This window comes from Macaca nemestrina, chromosome 15 (assembly GCF_043159975.1).
Source record: "Macaca nemestrina isolate mMacNem1 chromosome 15, mMacNem.hap1, whole genome shotgun sequence".
Taxonomy (NCBI): domain Eukaryota; kingdom Metazoa; phylum Chordata; class Mammalia; order Primates; family Cercopithecidae; genus Macaca; species Macaca nemestrina.
Genome location: NC_092139.1, coordinates 96,845,309 through 96,867,082, shown reverse-complemented (window position 1 = coordinate 96,867,082; position 21,774 = coordinate 96,845,309). Strand labels below are relative to the sequence as shown.

Sequence of the window (21,774 nt, the reverse complement as noted above, 5' to 3'; positions counted from 1 at the left end):
CTGGATGAGTGGCAGAGTCAGCAAACTTTTGCTGGTGAAGCCCAAAGGGCCAGCATGTTAGAGGAGAGACCTGGGGTGGACCCCTAGCCTGACCATTCCCATTCCTGTGACCCTGAAGCAGTCACAAGAGCCTCCGAGCCTCTGTTTCTTCATCTGTAAAATGGCCATGGCATCGCTCACCTAGCAGGCTGACTACTCTAAGAGACTGGAGATGATCCATCCAGCCCAGGTGGGCCAGACACGTGGCAGCTGATACTATTATAATTATTGATTATAACCTAAACAGGAACCCCATCTGGGTCTTCAGTAGCACCTGATGTGTATGTTGGGCCAATGGGGAGGGTCGCATCTCCCACTCCTCCGACCTGTCCCTTCAAGCCCCAACCCAAGCTGGCTCGAGGGGCCACTGGCAGTGGGTGTGGGACTTTTGAGGTGCCTGGCACTTTTCTCCCTGGGCTGTCAAAGACAGAGCTGGCCGAAGGCAGGGACAGATCCAGAGCCATGGTGGCCCAAATGTGTCCCTTCTGGCTCCTGCCCCAATCCTCAGAGAGAAGGTGGGGACACCTAAAAAGGTTCTGAGAGCCTGAGATTTGGTCCTTGGCCCCTCTCTGTAAGAGGGGAGGAGGTCTGGGAGCTAGGCACTGAAGTTTCTAGAAGTTAGAGAAGCATGCAGCACTGTGGGAGGAGCTTTGGAAGCAGACTCCACACCCTTCCCAGCCTCTGGGCCTCTGCACAGGCAGGACTCTCTCAAGGCTGCCCTGCCCACTTCCCCACCTGGCACACTCATTGGGATCTTCCAGGACCCAACACAGAGTCCCCTCTTCCAAGAAGCCTTCTCTAACCCCTAGGGACAAGTGACTGTTCCTCACCCACATCCTTCCGTGCTCCCCTACCCCATATCTCTGTAGATACGATTCCCTGCCATTCATGGCCAGCTCCCCAAGGCCGGCACCTATCTATACTCCAGAGTGCCAGTGCCCAACCAGGCCTGGCTTTCAATGAGTGTTCTCTGCGGTTTTGCCGGATGAAGGAGGCTGGGCTCTAACCTTAACTCTCCTTCCTGCTTGGGACCTAAGTTTCTCAGTCTTTTTGTTTTTGAGCAAGAAGGGTCAGCCTTTGGCAAAGAGGATATTGGGGAAACAATCTGAGGTTTTCTTTTCTTTTCTTTTTTTTGAGACGGAGTCTCGCTCTGTCTCCCAGACTGGAATACAGTGGTGCGATCTTGGCTCACTGCAACCTCCGTCTCCCGGATTCAGGTGATTCTCCTGCCTCAGCCTCCCGAGTAGCTAGGATTACGGGCGCCCACCACCATGCCTGACTAATTTTTAGTAGAGATAGGGTTTCGCCATGTTGCCTAGGCTGGTCTCGAACTCCTGACCTCAGGTGATCCGTACGCCTCAGCCTCCCAAAGTGCTAGGATTACAAGCGTGAGCCACTGCGCCCAGCCTCTCAGTCTTTAAAATAGATGCGAGGTTGGACATGATGTGGAGGCCTCTGTGCACTGTTGTGAGATGGGCTGTGAGATGGTGTGGCAGGGCAGGTGAGGAACAGAGCTCAGACCATCAGGCAGCCAATCCCTTCCTTTCTTCAGGGCCAGCCACAGGCTCCAGTTTCATGAGGAAAGACCTCAGCTTCATTCCCAGGAGCCAGACGCAAGGCGGGGTACCACCCACTGGTGTCTAACCAACTCCTGTGCTACCCCATCCTGCCTTCTAGGACCTTCTCGATCTAGGCCCTGCCAGATTCTGTCGCTTCTAGGCTCCTTCTGGTCTCTTGGCCTTCGCTCATGCTGTTTCTCTGCCTGTTCACTCTCCCCAGATCCTTGCCCTTCAGGTCTCCACTTAGATATCACCCTCCAGGAAGACCTCCCTCAACCCCCTCCAACCTCCTCTGGGCCAGGTCAGAGGCACTTCTGTATTCCCATGGCTGCCTGTACTCCCTTCCCTGCAGTGTACCTCACCTTGGGTTTCTCTACCAGTGTCAGGGTTCTCCTGAGCGCCCCCAGCACCCTACACTCCTCGAGGGCAGGACTATGTCTGTCTGATCTTGTGGAGCCTGTCCCAATAAGGTGCCTGGCACAGAGCAGGTATTCATTCACTCGAGTGACCAGAGCCTTCTCTCTGCCAGGCACCATCTGCTGGCTGGCTGGCTGGATGAAGAATGAGTGTCCGCTGGCCTGGGCCGAGCATTGGAAGGCACCTTCTGCATGCCCAGGCCCTTCCTGGAAGAGGCTGCCCCTGCCTGCCCGCCCTGCCATTACCTGGCCAGATGATGGCTTCCAGCAGGGTGACCCGTCTGGCCAGGAGCTCCAGCTGAGCCTGCTGCTGCAGGAAGCTCTGTAAGCTAGGAGCCTGATGGGAGATGGAGAAGAGCAGACGGTGCGAGTCTGGCCTCTGAGGGCTGGGCTGGGAAGCCAAGCCGGGAGGGTGGGAGGGCACTGCCAGCTGCCATCAGGGCAGGAGCCTGGGAGTGAGTCTCAGTACTGAGACTTCAGTCTCCCCTCCTATGGTGGGGACAGGGCTGGCCTGGATCCTCAAGTAACCACATGGGTGGGGAGTTTCTGGGTGAATGCTTGGGGTGAGAGCCTGGCTCTCTTAGTCCCCTAAAGGGACCAATAGAACACGTTAGGAGGACCAAGGGGAAAACTGCAAAGGGGACACCTGAGGCCAGGAGGGTCTGCCTTGTGAGAGCCTCTGGGGGATTATGGGAGAGGAAGGTCAGAACTGGTAGGTAGTGCATTACCCAGAGTCCCCTGGGGCCTGAGCCTGGCTCTGTCACCCACAGTCCCCTGCCCTTCTGGAGTCTTGCTCCACGACCTATTGTCCTGCGGGCCTGACTCTGTTACCCATGATTTTTCTAGAGCTGAAGGCTGACTAGAGTCTGGATCCATTACCTGTAATCCTGTTGCCCTGAGCTGTGATTTGGTTACCCATGATCCCTTGCACTGCAGGAGTCTGGCTCTGTTACCCACAATCCCACTGCTAGACTGGAGTTTGGTTCCATTGCCCATAATTTCTTCCAAACTTGAAATCTGTTATCTCTGGTTCCCTGCAGGCCTAGAAACCACATTACCCATAATGCCTAGAGGCCCAGGTCTGACCACAGCAGTAGGGCCTGGGTTTCTAGGGTACCCCTGCACCCATGGAGGAGGGAACCAGTCATTGAGGGATGGGTGGTTGTGGTCTCTCAGGTCCATGCTTGCCTGGGACAGGCACCTTCTCCAGTCTCATGACTGGGCTCAGGCCAGTTCCACCCCAGAAGGGCTTGGGGAAGGCTGGCAGGCAGGGGCTGGACCGTCTGTCCATCTGTCTGTCTCTACTCACCATAGAGCCCAATCATTGTTTCCAAGATTAAAACCCTCTCAGCTAAAATCTTCAAAGCCTCGCGTAGTTGGTGCAACCCCTCCCCCTGTGGAGGAAAGAGACAGATGCAGCCGTGAAGGGGGCAGGGGAGGGGACCCCGCAAAGCCCGTCAGTGGCCCATGCCCCACCCAGGACATGCACCTGCAGCCCCCACACTACCTGCCACAGCCCAGGGTCCATGGACAGCCAGAACAAGACCGGTTGAGGACAGGAGGGGGACAACAAGGCAGGCAGAAGGAAGCAACCCCTGCGGGACCTCCCAGAAGGTCCCGTTGGATCCCAGCTGGCTGCTCTCCTACACTGCCGCAAATCCTGCTGCGCTGAAGGTGGGGCGAGCCAATCTTCAGGGGCAGAACGGCCACCCCAGAGGCTGCTGGGAGTCCTCCTGTCTTCTAATGTCTGTCACTCAGCACCAGTTGCTCTCCCAACACCTGCATGACTATATTCCTTGGTCACCTATATGTTTATTTACTTCACATTCTTTTTGCTGTAAATCACTACATTAGCCTCACCCTAATTACTCTGATCAGTGAGCTCAGGCAGTTACCAGTATTTTCACTTATGCCCAAATGAATATATGGATGTTCCTTGACTTGCAATGGCGTTTCATCCAGATAAACCCAGTGTAAGTTGAAAATATCGCAAGTCAAAACCGCATCTTTGAGACGGAGTTTCGCTCGTTTCCCAGGCTGGAGAGAAATGGCACGATCTCGGCTCACCACAACCTCCACCTCCCAGGTTCAAGCGATTCTCCTGCCTCAGCCTCCAGAGTAGCTCACGCCCTACCACGCCCAGCTAAATTTGTATTTTCAGTAGAGACAGGGTTTCTCCATGTCGGTCAGGCTGGTCTGGAACTCGGCCTCAGGTGATCCGCCCGCCATGGCCTCCCAAAGTGCTGGGATTACAGGCATGAGCCACTGTGCCCAGCCAATAAGATTTTTTTTTAAGAGACAAGGGTCGGCCGGGCGCGGTGGCTCAAGCCTGTAATCCCAGCACTTTGGGAGGCCGAGACGGGCGGATCACGAGGTCAGGAGATCGAGACCATCCTGACTAACACAGTGAAACCCCGTCTCTACTAAAAATACAAAAAAAAACTTAGCCGGGCGAGGTGGCAGGTGCCTGTAGTCCCAGCTACTCGGGAGGCTGAGGCAGGAGAATGGCGTAAACCCGGGAGGCGGAGCTTGCAGTGAGCTGAGATCCGGCCACTGCACTCTAGCCTGGGTGACAGAGCGAGACTCCGTCTCAAAAAAAAAAAAAAAAGAAAAAAGAGACAAGGGTCTTGCTACGTTGCCCAGGCTGGTCTCGATTTCCTGGCCTCAAGTGATCCTTCTATCTCAGCTTCCCAAAGTGTTGGGATTACAGGTGTAAGCCACCATCCCTGGCCAAAAAAGTGCATTTTGACATACAATATTTTCAACTTACGATGCGCTTATTTGGAAGTAATGAGGAATATACTGAAAGCCTATATTGCTTTTGCACAACTGTAAAGTTGAAAAATTGTAATTTGAACCATCATAAGTTGGGGACCATCAGTGTGTCAATAAAATTAGACAACGTTTGAGTTACACTGCTTTTGGAGAACTTGCGCTTAAATGCTGACAAACCTGAGGCTCAGGCCTCTGCCTCTTCCCCAGCAATTCACGCTTTGAACTCCCTGCCTGGAAAACAGTGCTCACCTCTCCCAGGGCTTAGACTATGCCAGGTCCACATTCTGGCACATCCTGATGCGTCGCCCTCAGCCCAGCCCTCTCCTCTTAGCAGTACAGGTCTGCTTCTCCCTGTCTCTGGCTCCCAGAACCCTGGCACTGGGCTCACAAAGCCCCTCCTCCAAGGCCACCAGCTCTGGGGCTCCCCACTCCCCAAGTGGTGCCAGCTGCTACCCAGGGCTCATGCCAGAGACCTCATCTCTTCCTCCCCATCTGCATCCTTTCCTTCCCCAGCATACGGTCCACAGTCTTGACAACACTCCATACTCCCTCATTCCTTCCTCTTTCCTAGTCCAGAAACAAAGCTATTTCCAGAATGTAGATCTCTCAATTCCAGCAGCATGCCAGGATGACTAATAGAACTATCCCAGCCCTGATGACATCTGGAAATCTCTCTTGGTGTCCTTTACTCAGTACAGATAAGTGAAGGGATGGACAATATGTATAATTGTATAATTACAAGCCAACCCTTTAAGGTTGTTGCTTCTCACAAAACCATCTAAACAACTGAGAAGTCTCTCAATATGTCCATCATGAGCCTGCTCGCTGGGGCCGACCCTTGTGATCCAGCTGTCCTGTCCACATCACATGGATTGGGTGACCCTCAGGCTGCTGAATGGCCATTTCAGCCTGGGGGTCCCAGGGTCACCACGGGCTGCATGCCAAAGTAATCCCCCTTTGAGTATTGCAGGGGCAGGATCTAAAAATGAATGACCTTCACTGGGCACAGTGGCTTACACGTGTAATTTCAGTGCTTTGGGAGACCAAAGTGGCAGGATCACTCAAGGCTAAGAGTTTGAGACCAGTCTGGGGAACATAGCAAGACCCCATATCTACAAAAAATTAAAAAATTTGGGTGGGCACGGTGGCTGTCATGTAATCCCAGCACCTAGTGACACTTTGGGAGGCCAAGGTGGGTGTATCACTTGAGGTCAGGAGTTTTAGTGCAGCCTGGCCAACATGGTGAAACCCCATCTCCACTAAAAATACAAAAATTAGCTGAGCATGGTGGCGTGCACCTATAGTCCCAGCTACTTGGGAGGCTGAGGCAGGAGAATCACTTGAACCCAGGAGGCAGAGGTTGCAGTGAGCTGAGATCACACCACTGTACTCCAGCCTGGGTGACGGAGGGAGTATCCATCTCAAAAAAAAAAAAAAAAAAAAAAGAAAGAAAAAATATTAGTTGGGTGTGGTGGCGCACACCTGTACTTCTAGCTACTGTGGAGGCTGAGGTGGGAGGTTCACTTGAGCACAAGAGTTTGAGGCTACAGTGAGCTATGATTGTGCCACTGCACTCCAGGATAGGTGACAGAGCAAGATCGTGTCTCAAAAAAAGCTGGGGGGCCTGGCATGGTGGCTCACACCTTAATTCTGACACTTTAAGAAGCCAAGGTGGGAGGATCACTTGAGCCCAGCCAGGGCAACATAGTGAGACCCCATCTCAAAAAAAAAAAAAAAAAAAAAAAGGCCCAATACAGTGGCTCATGTCTGTAATCCCAGCACTCTGGGAGGCTGAGGTGGGTGGACTGCTTGAGCTCAGGAGTTACAGACCAGCCTAGCCAACATGGCGAAATCCCATCTCTACTAAAAATACAAAAATTAGCCAGGCATGGTGGTGTGTGCCTGTAGTCCCGGCTACTTGGGAGGCTGAGGTGGGAGGATTGATGCCCAGGAGGCTGAGGCTGCATTGGGCCGAGATTGTACCACTGCACTCTGGCCAGGGCGACAGAAACCCTGTCTTAAAAAAAGAAAAAATTAAAAAATTAGCCAGGCGTGGTGGTGTGTACTTGTAATTCCAGTACTTTGGGAGGCTGAGGTGGGAGGGTGGCGTGGGCCCCTGAGGTGGAGGCTGCAGTGAGCCATGATCATGCCACTGTACTCCAGCCTGGGCAACACAGCAAGACCCTATCTCAAAAAATAAAAAATAAAAAAAGATGATCTTAAAAAATTCCAGGCTGAGCACGGTGGCTCACGCCTGTAATCCCAGCACTTTGGGAGGCCGAGGTGGATAGATCACCTGAGGTCAGGAGTTCAAGACCAGCTTGGCCAACGTGGAAAAACCCTGTCTCTACTAAAAAAAAATATATACATATATACACACACACACACGTATATATGTATGTGTATATATACGTATATATATGTGTATACATATATACACACACGCAAAAATTAGCTGGGTGTGGTGGCACATGCCTGTAATCCCAGCTACTCAGGAAGCTGACGCAGGAGAATTGCTTGAACCCAGGAGGCGGAGGTTGCGGTGAGCAGAGATCATGCCATTGCACTCCAGCCTGGGCAACAGAGCAAGACTCTATCTCAAAGGAAAAAAAAAAAAGATGAAAAAAATACTCCATTAAGCCATTCCCGGCATGGACAATGGGACAAGCTGACATGAGCCTCCTAACGAGGTACAATAAAAGGCACCACAAGTGCCCCTGCCAAGAGTATTTAGCCTACATCTCATCATGAAGAAACAATCAGACAAATTTAAATTGTGGGACATTCACACAAAGACAAAGTCAAGAGAAGATGAAAAAGGCAGGAGGCCTGTTTCCAAAGAGACTAGAAATGTGGCAACCAAACGCAATGTGTGAAAACCTTGATTAGATTTTAGACTTGACTGATTGATTGATTGAGACAAGGTCTTGCTCTGTTGCCCAGGCTGGAGTGCAGTGGTGTGATCATGGCTCACTGTAGCCTTAACTTTCAGGACTCGGATGATCCTCCTGTCTCAGTCTCCCAAGTAGCTGGGACTACAGGTGTGTGCCACCACACCCAGCTAATTGGAAAAAAAAATATATATTTTTTTGTAGAGACAGGTGTCTCCCTATGTTGCCCAAAATGGTCTCAAACTCTTGAGCTCAAAAGAGCCTCCTACCTTGGCTTTCCAAAGTGCTGGGATTATAGGCATGAGCCACCTTGCCCAGCCAGATCTTGGACTTTGAAAAAAAAAGAGCTTTAAAAGGCATTTTGGGGGCCAGGTGTGGTGGCTCACACCTGTAATCCCAGCACTTTGGGAGGCTGAGGCAGGCGGATCACCTGAGATCAGGAGTTTGAGATCAGCCTGGCCAACATGGTGAAACATCGTCTCTACTAAAAATACAAACATTAGCCGGGCATGGTGGCAGGCACCTGCAATCCCAGCTACATGGGAGGCTGAGACAGAAGAATCGCTTGAACCCAGGAGTCAGAGGTTGCAGAGAGCAGAGATTGTGCCATTGCACTCCAGCCTGGGCGACAAGAGTGAAACTCAGTGTCATAAATAAATAAATAAGTAAGTAAGTAAATAAATAAAGGTATTTTGGGGGTCAGGCATGGTGGTTTACGCCTGTAATCCCAGCACTTTGGGAGGCTGAGATGGGTGGATCACCTAAGGTTAGGAGTTCGAGATCAGCCTGGCCAACATGGGGAAACCCTGTCTTTACTAAAAATACTAAAATTAGCCGGGCATGGTGGCACACGCCTGTAATCCCAGTTACTCAGGAGTTGGAGGTAGGAAAATGGCTTGAACCTGCGAGGCGGAGGTTGTAGTGAGCTGAGATCATGCCACTGCACTCCAGTCTGGGTGACAGAGACTCCATCTCAAAAAAAAAAAAAAAAAAAAAAAAAAAGGCATCCGGGGACAAGTGGTAAAATTTACAGGTAAGTCACATATTAAATGGCATCATTTTGCTAAATCAATGTTAGCTTTCTTAAGTATGACGATGGTATTGTGGTTATGTGGGAGAATGTTCATGTTCGTTCACGGTGCACGCTGCAATGTTAGGGGAAACGTGGCTGGGTTTTGCAGCTTACTTTTAAATGAATTTGAAAAAAAGATCTATAAATATATAAGAGAGAATGACAGAACAATTGTGGCTCAATACAGTCATATGTCACGTAATGATGTTTCAGTCAGTGATGGATCGCATATCTCCATGGTGGTCTCATAAGATTATAATGGAGCCGAAAAATTCCCATTGCCTAATATTTACTATATTTTACCTATTTACTTATTTATTTTTCAGAGTCTTGCTGTGTCGCCCAGGCTGGAGTGCAGTGGCATGATCTCATCTTACTGCAGCCTCAACCTCCCCGGCTCAAGCGATCCTCCCACCTTAGCCTCCCAAGTACCTGGGACCACAGGCACGTGCCATCACACTCAGCTAATTTTTTTATTTGTACAGACAAGGTCTCACTACATTGCCTAGGTTGGTCTGGAACTCCTGGGCTCAAGTGATCCTCCTGCCTTGACCTCCCAAAGTGCTGGGATTATAGGTGTGAGCCACTGCACCTGGCCATATGCTATACTTTAAATTGTTATTATAGAGTGTACTCCTTCTACTTATTTAAAAAACAGTTAACTGTGAAACAGCCTCAGGCAGGTTCTTCAGGAGGTATTCCAGGAAAAGGCATTGTTATCACAGGAGATGACAGCTCCACGTGTGTTACTGCCCAGCAGACCTTCCAGTGGGAGAAGAGGTGGACATGGAGACAGTGATATTGGTGATCCTGATCCTGTGTAGGCCTAGGCTAATGTGTGTGTTTATGTCTTAGTTTTAGCAAAAACATTTAAAAAGTCAAAAATAAAAAATAAAAAAAAGGCCAGGCACGGTGGCTCATGCCTATAATTCCAGCACTTTGGGAGGCTGAGGCGGGCAGATCACTTGAAGTCAGGAGTTCGAGACCAGCCTGGCCAGCCCACATGGTGAAACCCCATCTCTACTAAAAATACAAAAAATTAGCTGGGCGTGGTGGCTCGTGCTTGTAATTCCCGCTACCCAGGAGGCTGAGGCAAGAGAATCGCTTGAACCTGGGAGATGGAGGTTGCAGTGAGCTGAAATCAACCACTGCACTCCAGCCTGGGCGAAAGAGGAAGACTGTCCCAAAAAAACCCAAAAACCTTTTTTTTTTTTTTTTTTTGAGACGGAGTCTCGCTCTGTCGCCCAGGCTGGAGTGCAGTGGCCGGATCTCAGCTCACAGCAAGCTCCGCCTCCCGGGTTTACGCCATTCTCCTGCCTCAGCCTCCCGAGTAGCTGGGACTACAGGCGCCCGCCACCACGCCCGGCTAGTTTTTTGTATTTTTTAGTAGAGACGGGGTTTCACCGTGTTAGCCAGGATGGTCTCCATCTCCTGACCTCGTGATCCGCCCGTCTCGGCCTTCCAAAGTGCTGGGATTACAGGCTTGAGCCACCGCGCCCGGCCCCAAAAACCTTTTATAGTGTATTTTTACTATACCTTTTCTATGTTTAGATACACAAATAATACTTACGATTGTGTTGCGGTTGCCTGTAATATTTAGCATAGTAACATGCTGTTTAGGTTTGTAGCCTGGGAGCAATTGGCTACACCACACAGATGAGGTGTGCCGCAGGCTATCCCATCCAGGTTTGTGTACGTATATTGTATGATGCTCATGCCACAACGAAATCATCTCATGACATATTTCCCAGAACATATCCCCATTATTAAGTGGCACATGGCTGTAACAATAATTGGTCCATCTACAGGAAGGGCAGAATGACATTCATTGTACCAACTTTTCTGTATATCAAAATGCAAAATGGCTGGGTTCAGTGGTTCACACCTGTAATCCCAGCACTTTGGGAGGCCGAGGTGGGTGGATCACATGAGGCCAGGAGTTCAAGACCAGCCTGGCCAACATGGTACAACCCCATCTCTACTAAAAATACAAAAATTAGCCAGGAGTGGCTACAGAGTCCCAACTACTCAGGTGGCTGAAGCATGAGAATTGCTTGAACCCAGGAGGCAGAGGCTGCAGTGAGCTGAGATCGAGCTGTTGCACTCCAGCCTGGGTGATAGAGAGAGACTCTGTCTCAATAAAAAAGGAAAAAAAATAAAATAAAAATAAAAAAATAAAAATACTGGGGAGGCCAGGTGCAGTGGCTCACACCTGTAATCCCAACACTGTGGGAGGCTGAGGTAGGAGGATCACTTGAGGCCAGGAGTTTGAGACCAGCCTGGGAAACACAGTGAGATCTTGTCTGTATTTTTTCAAATCATAAAAATAAAAAGAAAAATCTGGGCATAAGTGTTTTTAAAATCCATTGTTTGGAACTCCCTCAGACAGATGGCCTGATGTTTGCATTGATGACAACCCAGTCTCCTCCAGCCTGGCCTGCCCTCTGCACTTCAGATCTAAGTGTCTGGGCCTGCTGGACGCCCCTACTTGGCTGTAACACAGACTCCTCCCGTTGGTTCACAGACAAAACTCAGCCTGCTTGCTTCTCCTGGTTCTCTTTTGCTATTTGAAGTCTCCCTTGACTCCTCACTCCCTTTTGCAGCCAAACCAGCACACGTGTCTTTTTGCTCCATCGATGGCTGTCTGTCCTCACTGGCTCCCACCCCCTGCCCGGCTCAGACTCTCACCAGGATGACCACAACAGCTCCCTACCTACTGTCTTCTGCTTTTCCCATCCATTCGCCAAGGCAACCGGGGGGATTTTTGCAAATAAATAAAAAAAAACCTGACCACATCATTCCCCTGCTTCTCGAGCCTTCAATGCCTCCCCACTGCCCTAGAACAAAGCCCAAATTCCTGAATGTGGCCTCCTACCTTTGGCCTCTGTTCCACTCTCTGCCTGTCACAATGCCACTCCAAGTATTTTCAGCTCCTCAAATATCCAAGGCTCCCTCTTGCCACAGGGGCTATGCACCTGTTGTACCCCCGCCTCTGTCTGGACACCCCGTGCCTGGTTAATGCACCTTTCAGGCTTCACCTGGCTCCTCCGGGAGGATGCTAAAGTGTGAAGTGTTTATAAAGTTGACAGTCCTGTAGCTGCTGATTATAGGTCTTTTTCACCCCACCTCACTGTCACCACCCTGAGGGTGGGGACTGTGTCTGAATTGCATCTGTGTCCACAGTGCCCAGCCCCAGGTCTGGTGCCCATGGAGGAGATGCTTGGGGAATGGTAGCTGGTTCTCTGGACCTAGGAGCTTAAAAGTCAGGGCTCCAGTTCCCGCTCTGCCAAGGATTCTCTCTGCAGAGTCGGGCCTCAGTTTCCCTGTCTGAATAAGGGGTAAGAGCTTCAATCCAGGTGGGCAGGCCCAGCGTAGTCATTCCAGTTCCTGCAGTGCACAATCATGACCACCAGGCGTCACTGCCGGGCCACAGCCAGAACGCCCGTCTGCACGCTGCACTAAGGGAGTTGGTTGGTGAAGTGTACATAGGAGCCCTCCGGGACCTTGCCAGCACTGAACCTCATTCCCACCTGTCCCCAACAGAGCTGTTCCCCCAGCCCCCAAAGCCTCATGCAACCCCCAGCCCAGCAGGTCCCCTCCCAGGCAAGCAGCAAGCAAGGGCAGAAATGCAGGTAGAAGAGGGGCAGGAAGGTGGGTGGGCAGGGGCCCTGCTACCTCTTGTGGGGAGCCCACAGGTGGTTCTGGGTTCAAGGACTGGTCTAGGGTGGCCAGGGCATCTTGCCGGGGGTTCTCATGAAGGGAAGGGACTGCCCAATCTCTCCCATCCCTCCTGGGCTGGGTGGTAAATGTGTTCCCAGACCAACGGCCTCTGGGAGAGGCCAGCAAGTAGCCTAGGGGAGGCAGAGGGTCAGGCACGCATGGGTCTACCTGACCCCAGCTCAGCTCATGCCCATACTGGCAGTTTTAAGAGGCTCTGGAGCTACGGAGGATGGGCATGGGGTAGGAGGAGATTCAGGGCAGCAGGGGCCAGGAGAGGCTAACTGGAGAGGTAGCAGGTCCCCAGAATTCATAGGCAGCACAGGGGAAGACTCGTGCAGGGTAGGGGGCTCCCACGGCTGTATCCATCACTGACCCCACAATCAAGAACTGAGAGGGCAAGGCAGGCACGGGGTGCCACCCACATCCTCACTAACTTGTGACTGCCAGGAAGTAGGGTGTCCCATCCAGACTGCATGTGGAGGGGGAGTCACAATACCACCCCCCAAAAAGAGCTTCCTAGTTGTCTCTCTCTTCTGAAGGAGTGCCTGCCTCCACTCTGTCCATTTTCTAGATGTCTCCCCTGTCAGTGATGGCTTCCAGATGCCTGTGTCATGGGGCTTTTGGGTACGGTGTGTTTTAGGGTCCTCATCTTTCTCCCACTTCTCTTGGGTGAGTAGATTTCTAGGTCCTGACCCGAAAATCCCTTCCCTGCAATGATCTCCAATGATTGTGAAGGTTTCTACTTTCTTTTCTTTTCTTTGTTTTCTTTTCTTTTTTTTTTTTTTTTTTTTGAGACAGAGTCTCTCTCTGTCGCCCAGGCCAGAGTGCAGTGGCACGATCTCAGCTCACTGCAACCTCTGCCTCCTGGGTTCAAGTGATTCCCCTGCCTCAGCCTCCTGAATAGCTAGGACTACAGGTGCTCACCACCACGTCCAGCTAATTTTTGTATTTTTAGCCCAAAACTTTTAGGCTGATTTTGTATTTTGTATTTTTGTATTTTTTTTTTTGTATTTTAGAGATGGGGGTTTTGCCACATTGGCCAGGCTGGTCTCGAACTCCTGACCTCAAGTGATCCACCTGCCTCGGCCTCCCAGAGTACTGGGATTACAGGCATGAGCCACCGCACCCCGGACGATTGTGAAGGTTTCTAGGACCCCACATTAATCATGAGATTTTGGGGTATGTGGTTTCTAGTTCCCCCTTCTTGTCCCCCTTCTCATTTACTCTGTCTCCTGTATATGTGAGAGTTTCTAGGCTTCTCTTCTCATCCATCATGGGTCTCCTATGTATGTGATGGTGTCTAGGACCTTGTGTAAACTATAGGTCCTTTAAATATAGAGAAGTCTAGGTCACCTGGCCTCATTAACCACGTTAAACGTGTACATAGCAGTTTCGAGGAGTCTCTTCACAGGCTTTGTGCATTTCCAATGTGTATGGTGGTATCTAGTTCCCCATCCCTTTTACCACGTGGCTCCCATGTACCTCGTCATTTCTAGGCCCCTTTCCTAGGTCCCCTATCCCATGCTCCTGTGTAGATATTGTCTTCGTTCTTCCCTTTGTTCTGCAGACAAGGGAGCAAGCCAAGCCATTGCTGGGAAGGGGCTATGGAGGCAGGGGATGCAGTCTAGCCTGGGTCAGCCCAATCCACCCAGGAGGAACAGGCAGAGCCACCCTGGCCTGGAAAGGCCACAGAGGGAAGGTGGAGACAGGGACAGAGACTGAGACAGAAGGCATGGGGTCTGCTGATAGGGCTGGCCCTGCCCGGTTGGGAGCAACAAGATAGGGGAGGGAGTTGAGGCTGAGAATTGCCAAGGCTTCTGCCTGGGAGACCAGGCTGTAGTGGGGATGTGGATGGGGTGCTCCCACTCCCAGGGCCTCCTGGGGAGGGAATACTCTCTTGAGCACCTAGGGCTGAGAAGGCAGGAAGAGGCCAATGCCAGACCAGAGCTTACCCAGTGGCTCTTCTCACCAGGGTCTCCCTTGGGGCCAGGTTCCCCCTACAAGGGGAGAAAGAGATAGCAGCAGTGAGGAAGGGAAGGAGACAGAAAGGGAGGGGAAAAAAAAGAGGGAGGAAAAAGAGAGGGGAGAGGGAGAAAAACTTAGTGAAACAGACAGAAAGTAGCTCGTATTGGATACAAAGCAAAAACGAACTTCTTGAAGGCAACAAAAAGTAATAAAAAGCAGCCAGAAACTGGAGAATATTCAACTCTTAAAATAAGGGAATAGCACTGGGTAAAATCCATATACTTACACCTTTTCCTTAGAGGGTGCACCCCAGCCCTATCAGCCTGGCAAAACAGAGCTTAAGCAGAAAGTTTCAGTTTTATTGGCCTGAGGAGTCAGAGGTTGAGGTTGCCAGAGAAGCAAGCAATTGATGAGAAATACTGGGAAGCAGGGAGCCACAAGTGCGGGAACTAAATCTGTGTAAATGTTCCTTTCTAACACTTGGATGGTCCCTGGATTGCCCTATCACAGGACAACACTCTAAGGAGCCCAGTGGGGGAGAACCAACAGATTGGTAGAACTGACTAAAATTGCCAAAAATTGCCCACCATGTAGGAGACAGAGTTTTGAGTTCAAGTCCAACCAAGTTAGAGGTGCTTGTGAACACCTAAAGCTTTCCAATGAAACTCCAGAACCGCCATGGCTTAGGAATAAAGACTCTATCTCAGGATTAAGGGATTTTTCCTAGGACTAAGAGCAAAACCAGAGATTCTCTCTGATAAAGCCTACAAGTTAGCCTCTAAAAGAGCAAGATGACCCATCAATAATTTAACTGTTCTAGAATAAAACTCAATACTCTTCAGGAGATGCTAACAGAATTTAAAGTCTTTTCAACATATTACCTCCTTTGTCCAGTGTGCAACAAAAAATTACTAGACATGAAGACACAGGAAAATGTGACGCATATTGAAGAGAAAAATCAGCCAATAGAAATAGATCCACAGCCAACCTAGATGTTAGAATTAGCAAAGGAGTTTAAAATATCTATGATTAACATGTTAAATAATCTACTGAAATTGATATCATGGGTGATAAGATGGAGAATTTTAGGAGAGATATATACATTGTAAAAAAGAATCAAATGGAAATCCTGGAAGTGAAAATGATAATACTAGAAATAAAAAATTATCAGATGAAATTAATATCAGATTGGACGCAACAGAAGAAGTAAACAATCAACTTGTACGTAGGCCAATGGAATAATTTAAACTAAAGTACAGAGACAGCCTGTAGTCCTAGCGCTTTGGGAGGCCAAGATGGGAGGACAGCTTGAGACCAGGACTTTGGGGCCAACCTGAGCAACGTAACAAGACCCATCTCTACTTTAAAATGAAAAAACAAAAACCAAACAAAAAACCAAGCCAGGTGTGGTGGTGGGCACCTGTAGTCCCAGCTACTCAGGAGGCTGAGGTGGGAGGATTGCTTGAGCCCAGGAGCTCAAGACTGCAGTGAGCTGTGATCACGCCATTGCACTCCAGCCTGGGTGACACAGCAAGACCCTATCTCAAAAAAGTAAAATAAAGAAATATAAAGCACAGAGAGACAAAGATTTTTTTGAAAACGAACAGAACTTCAGTGACTCCTGGGAGAAAATCAGTGGCGTTCCAGAAGGACAGACTGGAGGGCAGAAACGGAAAAAAATGTTTGAGGAAATGTTGACCTTTTTTTTTTTTTTTTTCCAAATTTGATTTAAAAACAAAACAAAACAGACTTCTGGGTTCCAACCCGGCATGTAAAGAGCTTAGAAGCTGTTGGTCGGGTGCAGTGGCTCACGCCTGTAATCCTAGCACTTTGGGAGGCCGAGGCAGGTGGATCGTCTGAGGTCAGGAGTTAGACCAGCCTGACCAATATGGTGAAATCCCGTCTCTACTAAAAATATGAAAATTAGCCAGGCGTGGTGGCACGTGCCTGTAGTCCCAGCTCCTCTGGAGGCTGAGGCAGGAGAATCGCTTGAACCCGGGAGGCAGGGGTTGCAGTGAGCCGAGATCGTACCATTTGCACTCCAGCCTGGGGGACAAGGGCGAGAGTCATCTCAAAAAAAGAAAGACCTTCGAAGTTGTCATTCCATCTTAATAACAAGTAGAAAGTTGAAAAAACTGAAAAATCAACGGCTCTTCTTAGATCTGTTGGAGAAATGAGGCCACAGGCAAACCACTGCCCCCAAAGCTGGAGAGGCAAATCCAGACCATCACAGCTTAATAAAGCAGAAACCCACAAGCACAAACCTCCAGAGGAACCAGGGCCAGGAGAGGAAAACCTAAACTATAATTGATGAACTTCTAGAGGCTCCGTGTAGACAGGTCTTAGGGTTAAAAACTCCAGGGGGACCCAGTCATAGGCCCACATCCCTCCTTTGGTGAGTTTTACCTCAAGGAGCTCTACAAGGCCCTCACAGTGAATATCAGAGAAAAATGCCTTGTCCTTCCAGCAGGGGGAGGAGAGGAGGCACCATTTTGAAATAGACCAAAGCATTCTCTTCTGAACAAAGCCTACCTCAGGAGAAACTACTTTACCAGATCCTAACCTGTTGGGATGATCGGACCCAACACCAGCTCATGGGGGCAATAAAGTCCTGCAGAGTCAAAGGAATGGGAAGACAGTTTGAGAGAGAAAGTGGGTCCAGGGGGCCAACACAAGTATGGAGGCTGTGAAGGCCCTGAGCTCTGGGAGCCCACGCTATTTATTGGTGATCAAACAAAGAAACAGGTGGTGAGGATGCAGGGGTTGAGAGAAAGCAATGCATCAAGCACGTGATTTACAGCTGTGACAGTTTAGCATTTTCTTTGAAGCATATGGAACATGTTCTGCTACTTAAGGTAATGGGAGTGCTAGAAGCAAGAAGCCAGCAAATCTAGACACATTCCAGAGGCCACGAGGGGTTTTATGCCCTGAGCCCTGGATTCCATCCAAGTCACGAGGGGTTTTATGCCCTGGGCTTAGACTATGGTGCGGCAGGGTAGCTTTCCACCCTTTAGCACGGAGTTTGGTGTTCCAAAGGCCACAAGGGGTTCTTGACCCTGGACCCCAGACATGTTCCAAGGCTCTTTTATGTTATGTCAGACATGCAAGCCCCGCCTCAGCTTCTTTCCCAAAACTCAGCTTTCCTCCCAACACTAACCACTCTGGAGGAGGTGAAATGCCCACTTCCAGCTCCCTCTAGTTTCCATGTGAAGGAAGGGAAATATCCAACTCTAACCCCCTCTAGACAACCTGTCCCACTTAAGAGGAAAAACAACCCCCAAACAAAAACAAAACAAAACAAAACAACAACAACTGAGACACACTGGTGAAGTTCACAGTCCAAGGGCACAAGCTCATCTAAAGACTGAGATCTAGGCTGGGCACAGTGGCTCATACCTACGGTCCTAGCACCTTGGGAGGCCAAGGTGGGTGGACTGCCTGAGCTCAGGAGTTCAAGACCAGCCTGGCCAACATGGTGAAACCTCAACTCTACTAATATACAAAAAAATTAGCCGGGTGTGGTGGTGGGCACCTGTAGTCCCAGCTGCTTGGGAGGTTGATGCATGAGAATCGCTTGAACCCAGGAGGCGGAGGTTGCAGTGAGCCAAGATCGAGCCACTGCACTCCAGTGCCTGGGAGACAGAGTGAGACTCCGTCTCAAAAAAAAAAAGACTGAGATCTAATCATAGGACTCCAGAACACTTCCCTTCCCCCATACCTTCTCACTACATTACTAAAGGCCTATCTACTGCAGTTCTTTTGAATAGTACATTATGTCTACCTTCCAGTGAAAAATTACAAGGCACACTAAAAGGCAAAAACACAGTTTGAAGAGATTCAACAAACATCAGAACCAGCATCAGATATGGCAGAAATGTTCAGATTATCAGGCCAGGAATTTTAAAAATCTACGATTAACATGCTAAGGGAATTAATGGAAAAAGTAGACAACCTACAAGAAGAGATGGAGTATAAGCAGAAAGATGGAAATTCTAAGAAAGGCCTGGGTGTGGTGGCTCATGCCTGTAATCCCAACACTTTGGGAGGCTGAGGTGGGTAGACTGCTTAAACTCAGGAGTTTGAGACCAGCCTGGGTAACATGGTAAAACCCTGCCTCTACATTAAAAAAAATAAAAATAAAAAAGAGAAAGAAAAAGATATTCTAAGAAATAATTAAAAATAAGTGGTAGAGATAAAAAGCACTGTAACAGAAATAAAGAATGCCTTTGATGGGCTTATTAGTGGACTGGACATGGCTGAGGAAAGAATCTCTAAGCCTGATGATATGACAATGGAAACTTTCAAAACTGAAATGCAAAGAGAAAAAAGGCTGAAATAATAGAACAGAATACCAAGAACTCTGGAACAACTACAAAAGACGTAAATATGCATAATGGAATGCCAGAAGGAGAAAAGAGAAAGAAACACAAGCAATATTTAAAGTAATAATGACAGAATTCTCCCCCCAAAAAATGTCAGACACCAAAACCACAGATCTAGGAAGATTAAGGAACACCATATAGGATAAATGCCACAAAATGACACATACGCATATCATATCCAAACTTCAGAAAATCAGGCTGGGTGCAGTGGCTCACACCTATAATCCCAGCACTTTGGGAGACCAAGGCAAGAGGATCACTAGAGGCCAGAAAGACCGGCCTGGGCAACATAGTGAGACCTTGCTTCTAAAATGAAAAAAAAAAAAAAAAAAATGGTCGGGCGTGGTGGCTCATGCCTGTAATCCCAGCATTTTGGGAGGCTGAGGTGGGTGGATCACCTGAGGTCAGGAGTTTGAGACCAGCCTGGCTAACATGGTGAAATGCTCTCTCTACTAAAAATACAAAAAATTAGCCAGGCGTGGTGGCAGGTGCCTGTAATCCCAGCTACTTGGGAGGCTGAGGCAGGAGAATTGCTTGAACCCAGGAAGCAGAGGTTGCGGTGAGCCAAGATCACGCCATTGCACTCCAGCCTGGGGGACAAGAGTGAGACTTTGTCTCAAAAAAAAAAAAAAAAAAATTAGCCAGGTGTGGCACGTGCCAGTAGTCCCAGCTACTCGAGAGGTGGAGGCGGGAGGATCCCTTGAACTCAGAAGGCTGGGTGACAGAGTGAGACCCTGTCTCAATAACAATAATAGTTTTTTAAAACACTTCAGAGAATCAAAGATAAAAAATACTGAAGAGAAAACAGAAGGAAAAAATATCTTTCTTGCAGAGGAGCAACAATAAGAATTACATCCAACTGTGCAGAAACCATGCAAGCAAGAGAGTGGAGAGTAATACACAAAGCATTGAGAGGACAAAAACACATCAACCTAGAAATCTTTTTTTTTTTTTTTTGAGACGGAGTCTCGCTCTGTCGCCCAGGCTGGAGTGCAGTGGCACGATCTCGGCTCACTGCAAGCTCCGCCTCCCGGGTCCACGCCATTCTCCTGCCTCAGCCTCCCGAGTAGCTGGGACTACAGGCGCCCGCCACCTCGCCCGGCTAGTTTTTCGTAGTTTTTAGTAGAGACGGGGTTTCACCGGGTTAGCCAGGATGGTCTCCATCTCCTGACCTCGTGATCTGCCCGTCTCGGCCTCCCAAAGTGCTGGGATTACAGGCGTGAGCCACTGCGCCCGGCCTCAACCTAGAAATCTTTACCCTGAAAAATTATTCTTCATAAATGAAAGGGAAATGAAGACTCTCAGACAAACAAAAACTGAGGGAATTTTTGTCACTAGATCTGCCTTGTAGGAAACATTAAAAGAAGTTCTTCAGCAGAGTGCTTATTTTATTTTATGGAATGAAGTGTTGCCCAATTCTAGAATCACAAATAAAGCCAACTGGGAAAAAATAAAAGGAGTTCTTCAGAGAGGACAAAAATTATATGTCAGAAACTCAAATTTTACATAAAGAAAGGAGGAGCAAAGCCGGGCATAGTGGCTCACGCCTGTAACCCCAGCACTCTGGGAGGCTGAGCTGGGTGGATCACCTGAGGTCGGGAGTTCAAGACCAGTCTGGCCAACATGGTGAAACCCTGTCTCTAATAAAAATACAAAAATTAGCCAGGCAGGGTGGCGGGTGCCTGTAGTCCCAGCTATTCGGGAGGCTGAGGCAAGAGAATTGCTTGAACCCGGGAGGCAGAGGTTGCAGTAGCAGAGATTGCACCACTGCACTACAGCCTGGGTGAGACAGCAAGACTCCATCTCAAAAGAAAATAAATAAATAAATAAAGCCAAAAAAAGAAAAAAAAAAAGAAAAAAAAAGAAGAAAGAAAAAGTGTGGCAGACAAAAATAGGAACAAAGAACAAGGACAACAAATAGAAAATAGTAGCCGGGCATGGTGGCTCACACCTGTAATTCCAGCACTTTGGGATGCCAAGGCTGGTGGATCACAAGGTTAGGAGTTAAACACCAGTCTGGTCAAGAGGGTGAACCCCATCTCTACTAAAAACACAAAAATTAGCCGGGTGTAGTGGCAGGCACTTGTAGTCCCAGCTACTCAGGAGGCTGACGCAGAAGAATTGCTTGAACCCGGGAGGCGGAGTTTGCAGTGAGCCGAGATCAAGCCACTGGACTCCAGCCTGGGTGACAGAGCAAGACACTGCCTCAAAAAATAAAAAAGATAAAAGCAAATAGTAATATGATAGCTATTAACCCAACTATATAAATAATCACTTCATTTACTTAGTTATTTTTTATTTTACTGATTGATTTATTTTTTTGAGATGGAGCCTCACTCTGTCGCTCAGGCTAGAGTGCAGTGGCGGGATCTCGGCTCACTGCAACCTCCATCTCCCAGGTTCAAGCGATTTTCCCGTCTCAGCCTCCTGAGTAGCTGGGATTACAGGAGTGCACCACCATACCTGGCTAATTTTTGTGTTTTTAGCAGAGACGGGGTTTCATCATGTTGGCCAGGCTGGTCTCGGACTCCTGACCTCAGGTGATCCACCTGCCTCCGCCTCCCAAAGTGCTGGGATTACAGATGTGAGCCAGTATGCACAGACTATTTAGTTATTTTTTAGAGGCAAGGTCTGGTTCTGTCATTCAGGCTGAAATGCAGTAAAGCAATGATAACTGTCACCTTCAACTCCTGGGCTCAAGCAATCCTCCCAGCTCAGCCTCTCAGGTAGCTGAATCTACAGATGCACACTACCACATCCAGCCAGTTTTAAAATTTGTTTTATAGAAACAGGGTCTCATTTTATTGCCCGCTCTGGTCTCAAACTCCTGATTTCAAGTGATCCTCCTGCCTTGCCTCCTGAAGTGCTGGAATTACAAGTGTGGGCCACTATGCTGGGCCTCAATAATCACTTTAAATGTCAATGGCCTAAATACAGCAATTAAAAGATGAGGAT

General features: G+C 49.0%; 1 protein-coding gene across 5 annotated transcripts in view; it reads right to left on the bottom strand.

Annotated features, from left to right (window-relative positions):
* The window catches only part of LOC105487273 (EMI domain containing 1), a 65,443-nt gene that overhangs the window by 2,021 nt on the left and 41,648 nt on the right, over nucleotides 1-21,774 (bottom strand). For 3 of the 5 annotated variants that reach the window (XM_071080354.1, XM_071080355.1, XM_011750719.2), the window contains exons 14-15: nucleotides 14,425-14,469; nucleotides 3,324-3,408 (exon numbers count right to left, since the gene is read on the bottom strand). In XM_071080354.1, the coding sequence (XP_070936455.1) occupies nucleotides 3,324-3,408; nucleotides 14,425-14,469 (130 nt within the window). Of the gene's footprint in view, nucleotides 1-2,260; nucleotides 2,352-3,323; nucleotides 3,409-14,424; nucleotides 14,470-21,774 lie in introns of all 5 variants that reach the window. The other 2 variants (XM_071080353.1, XM_011750718.2) reach the window with 1 other exon arrangement.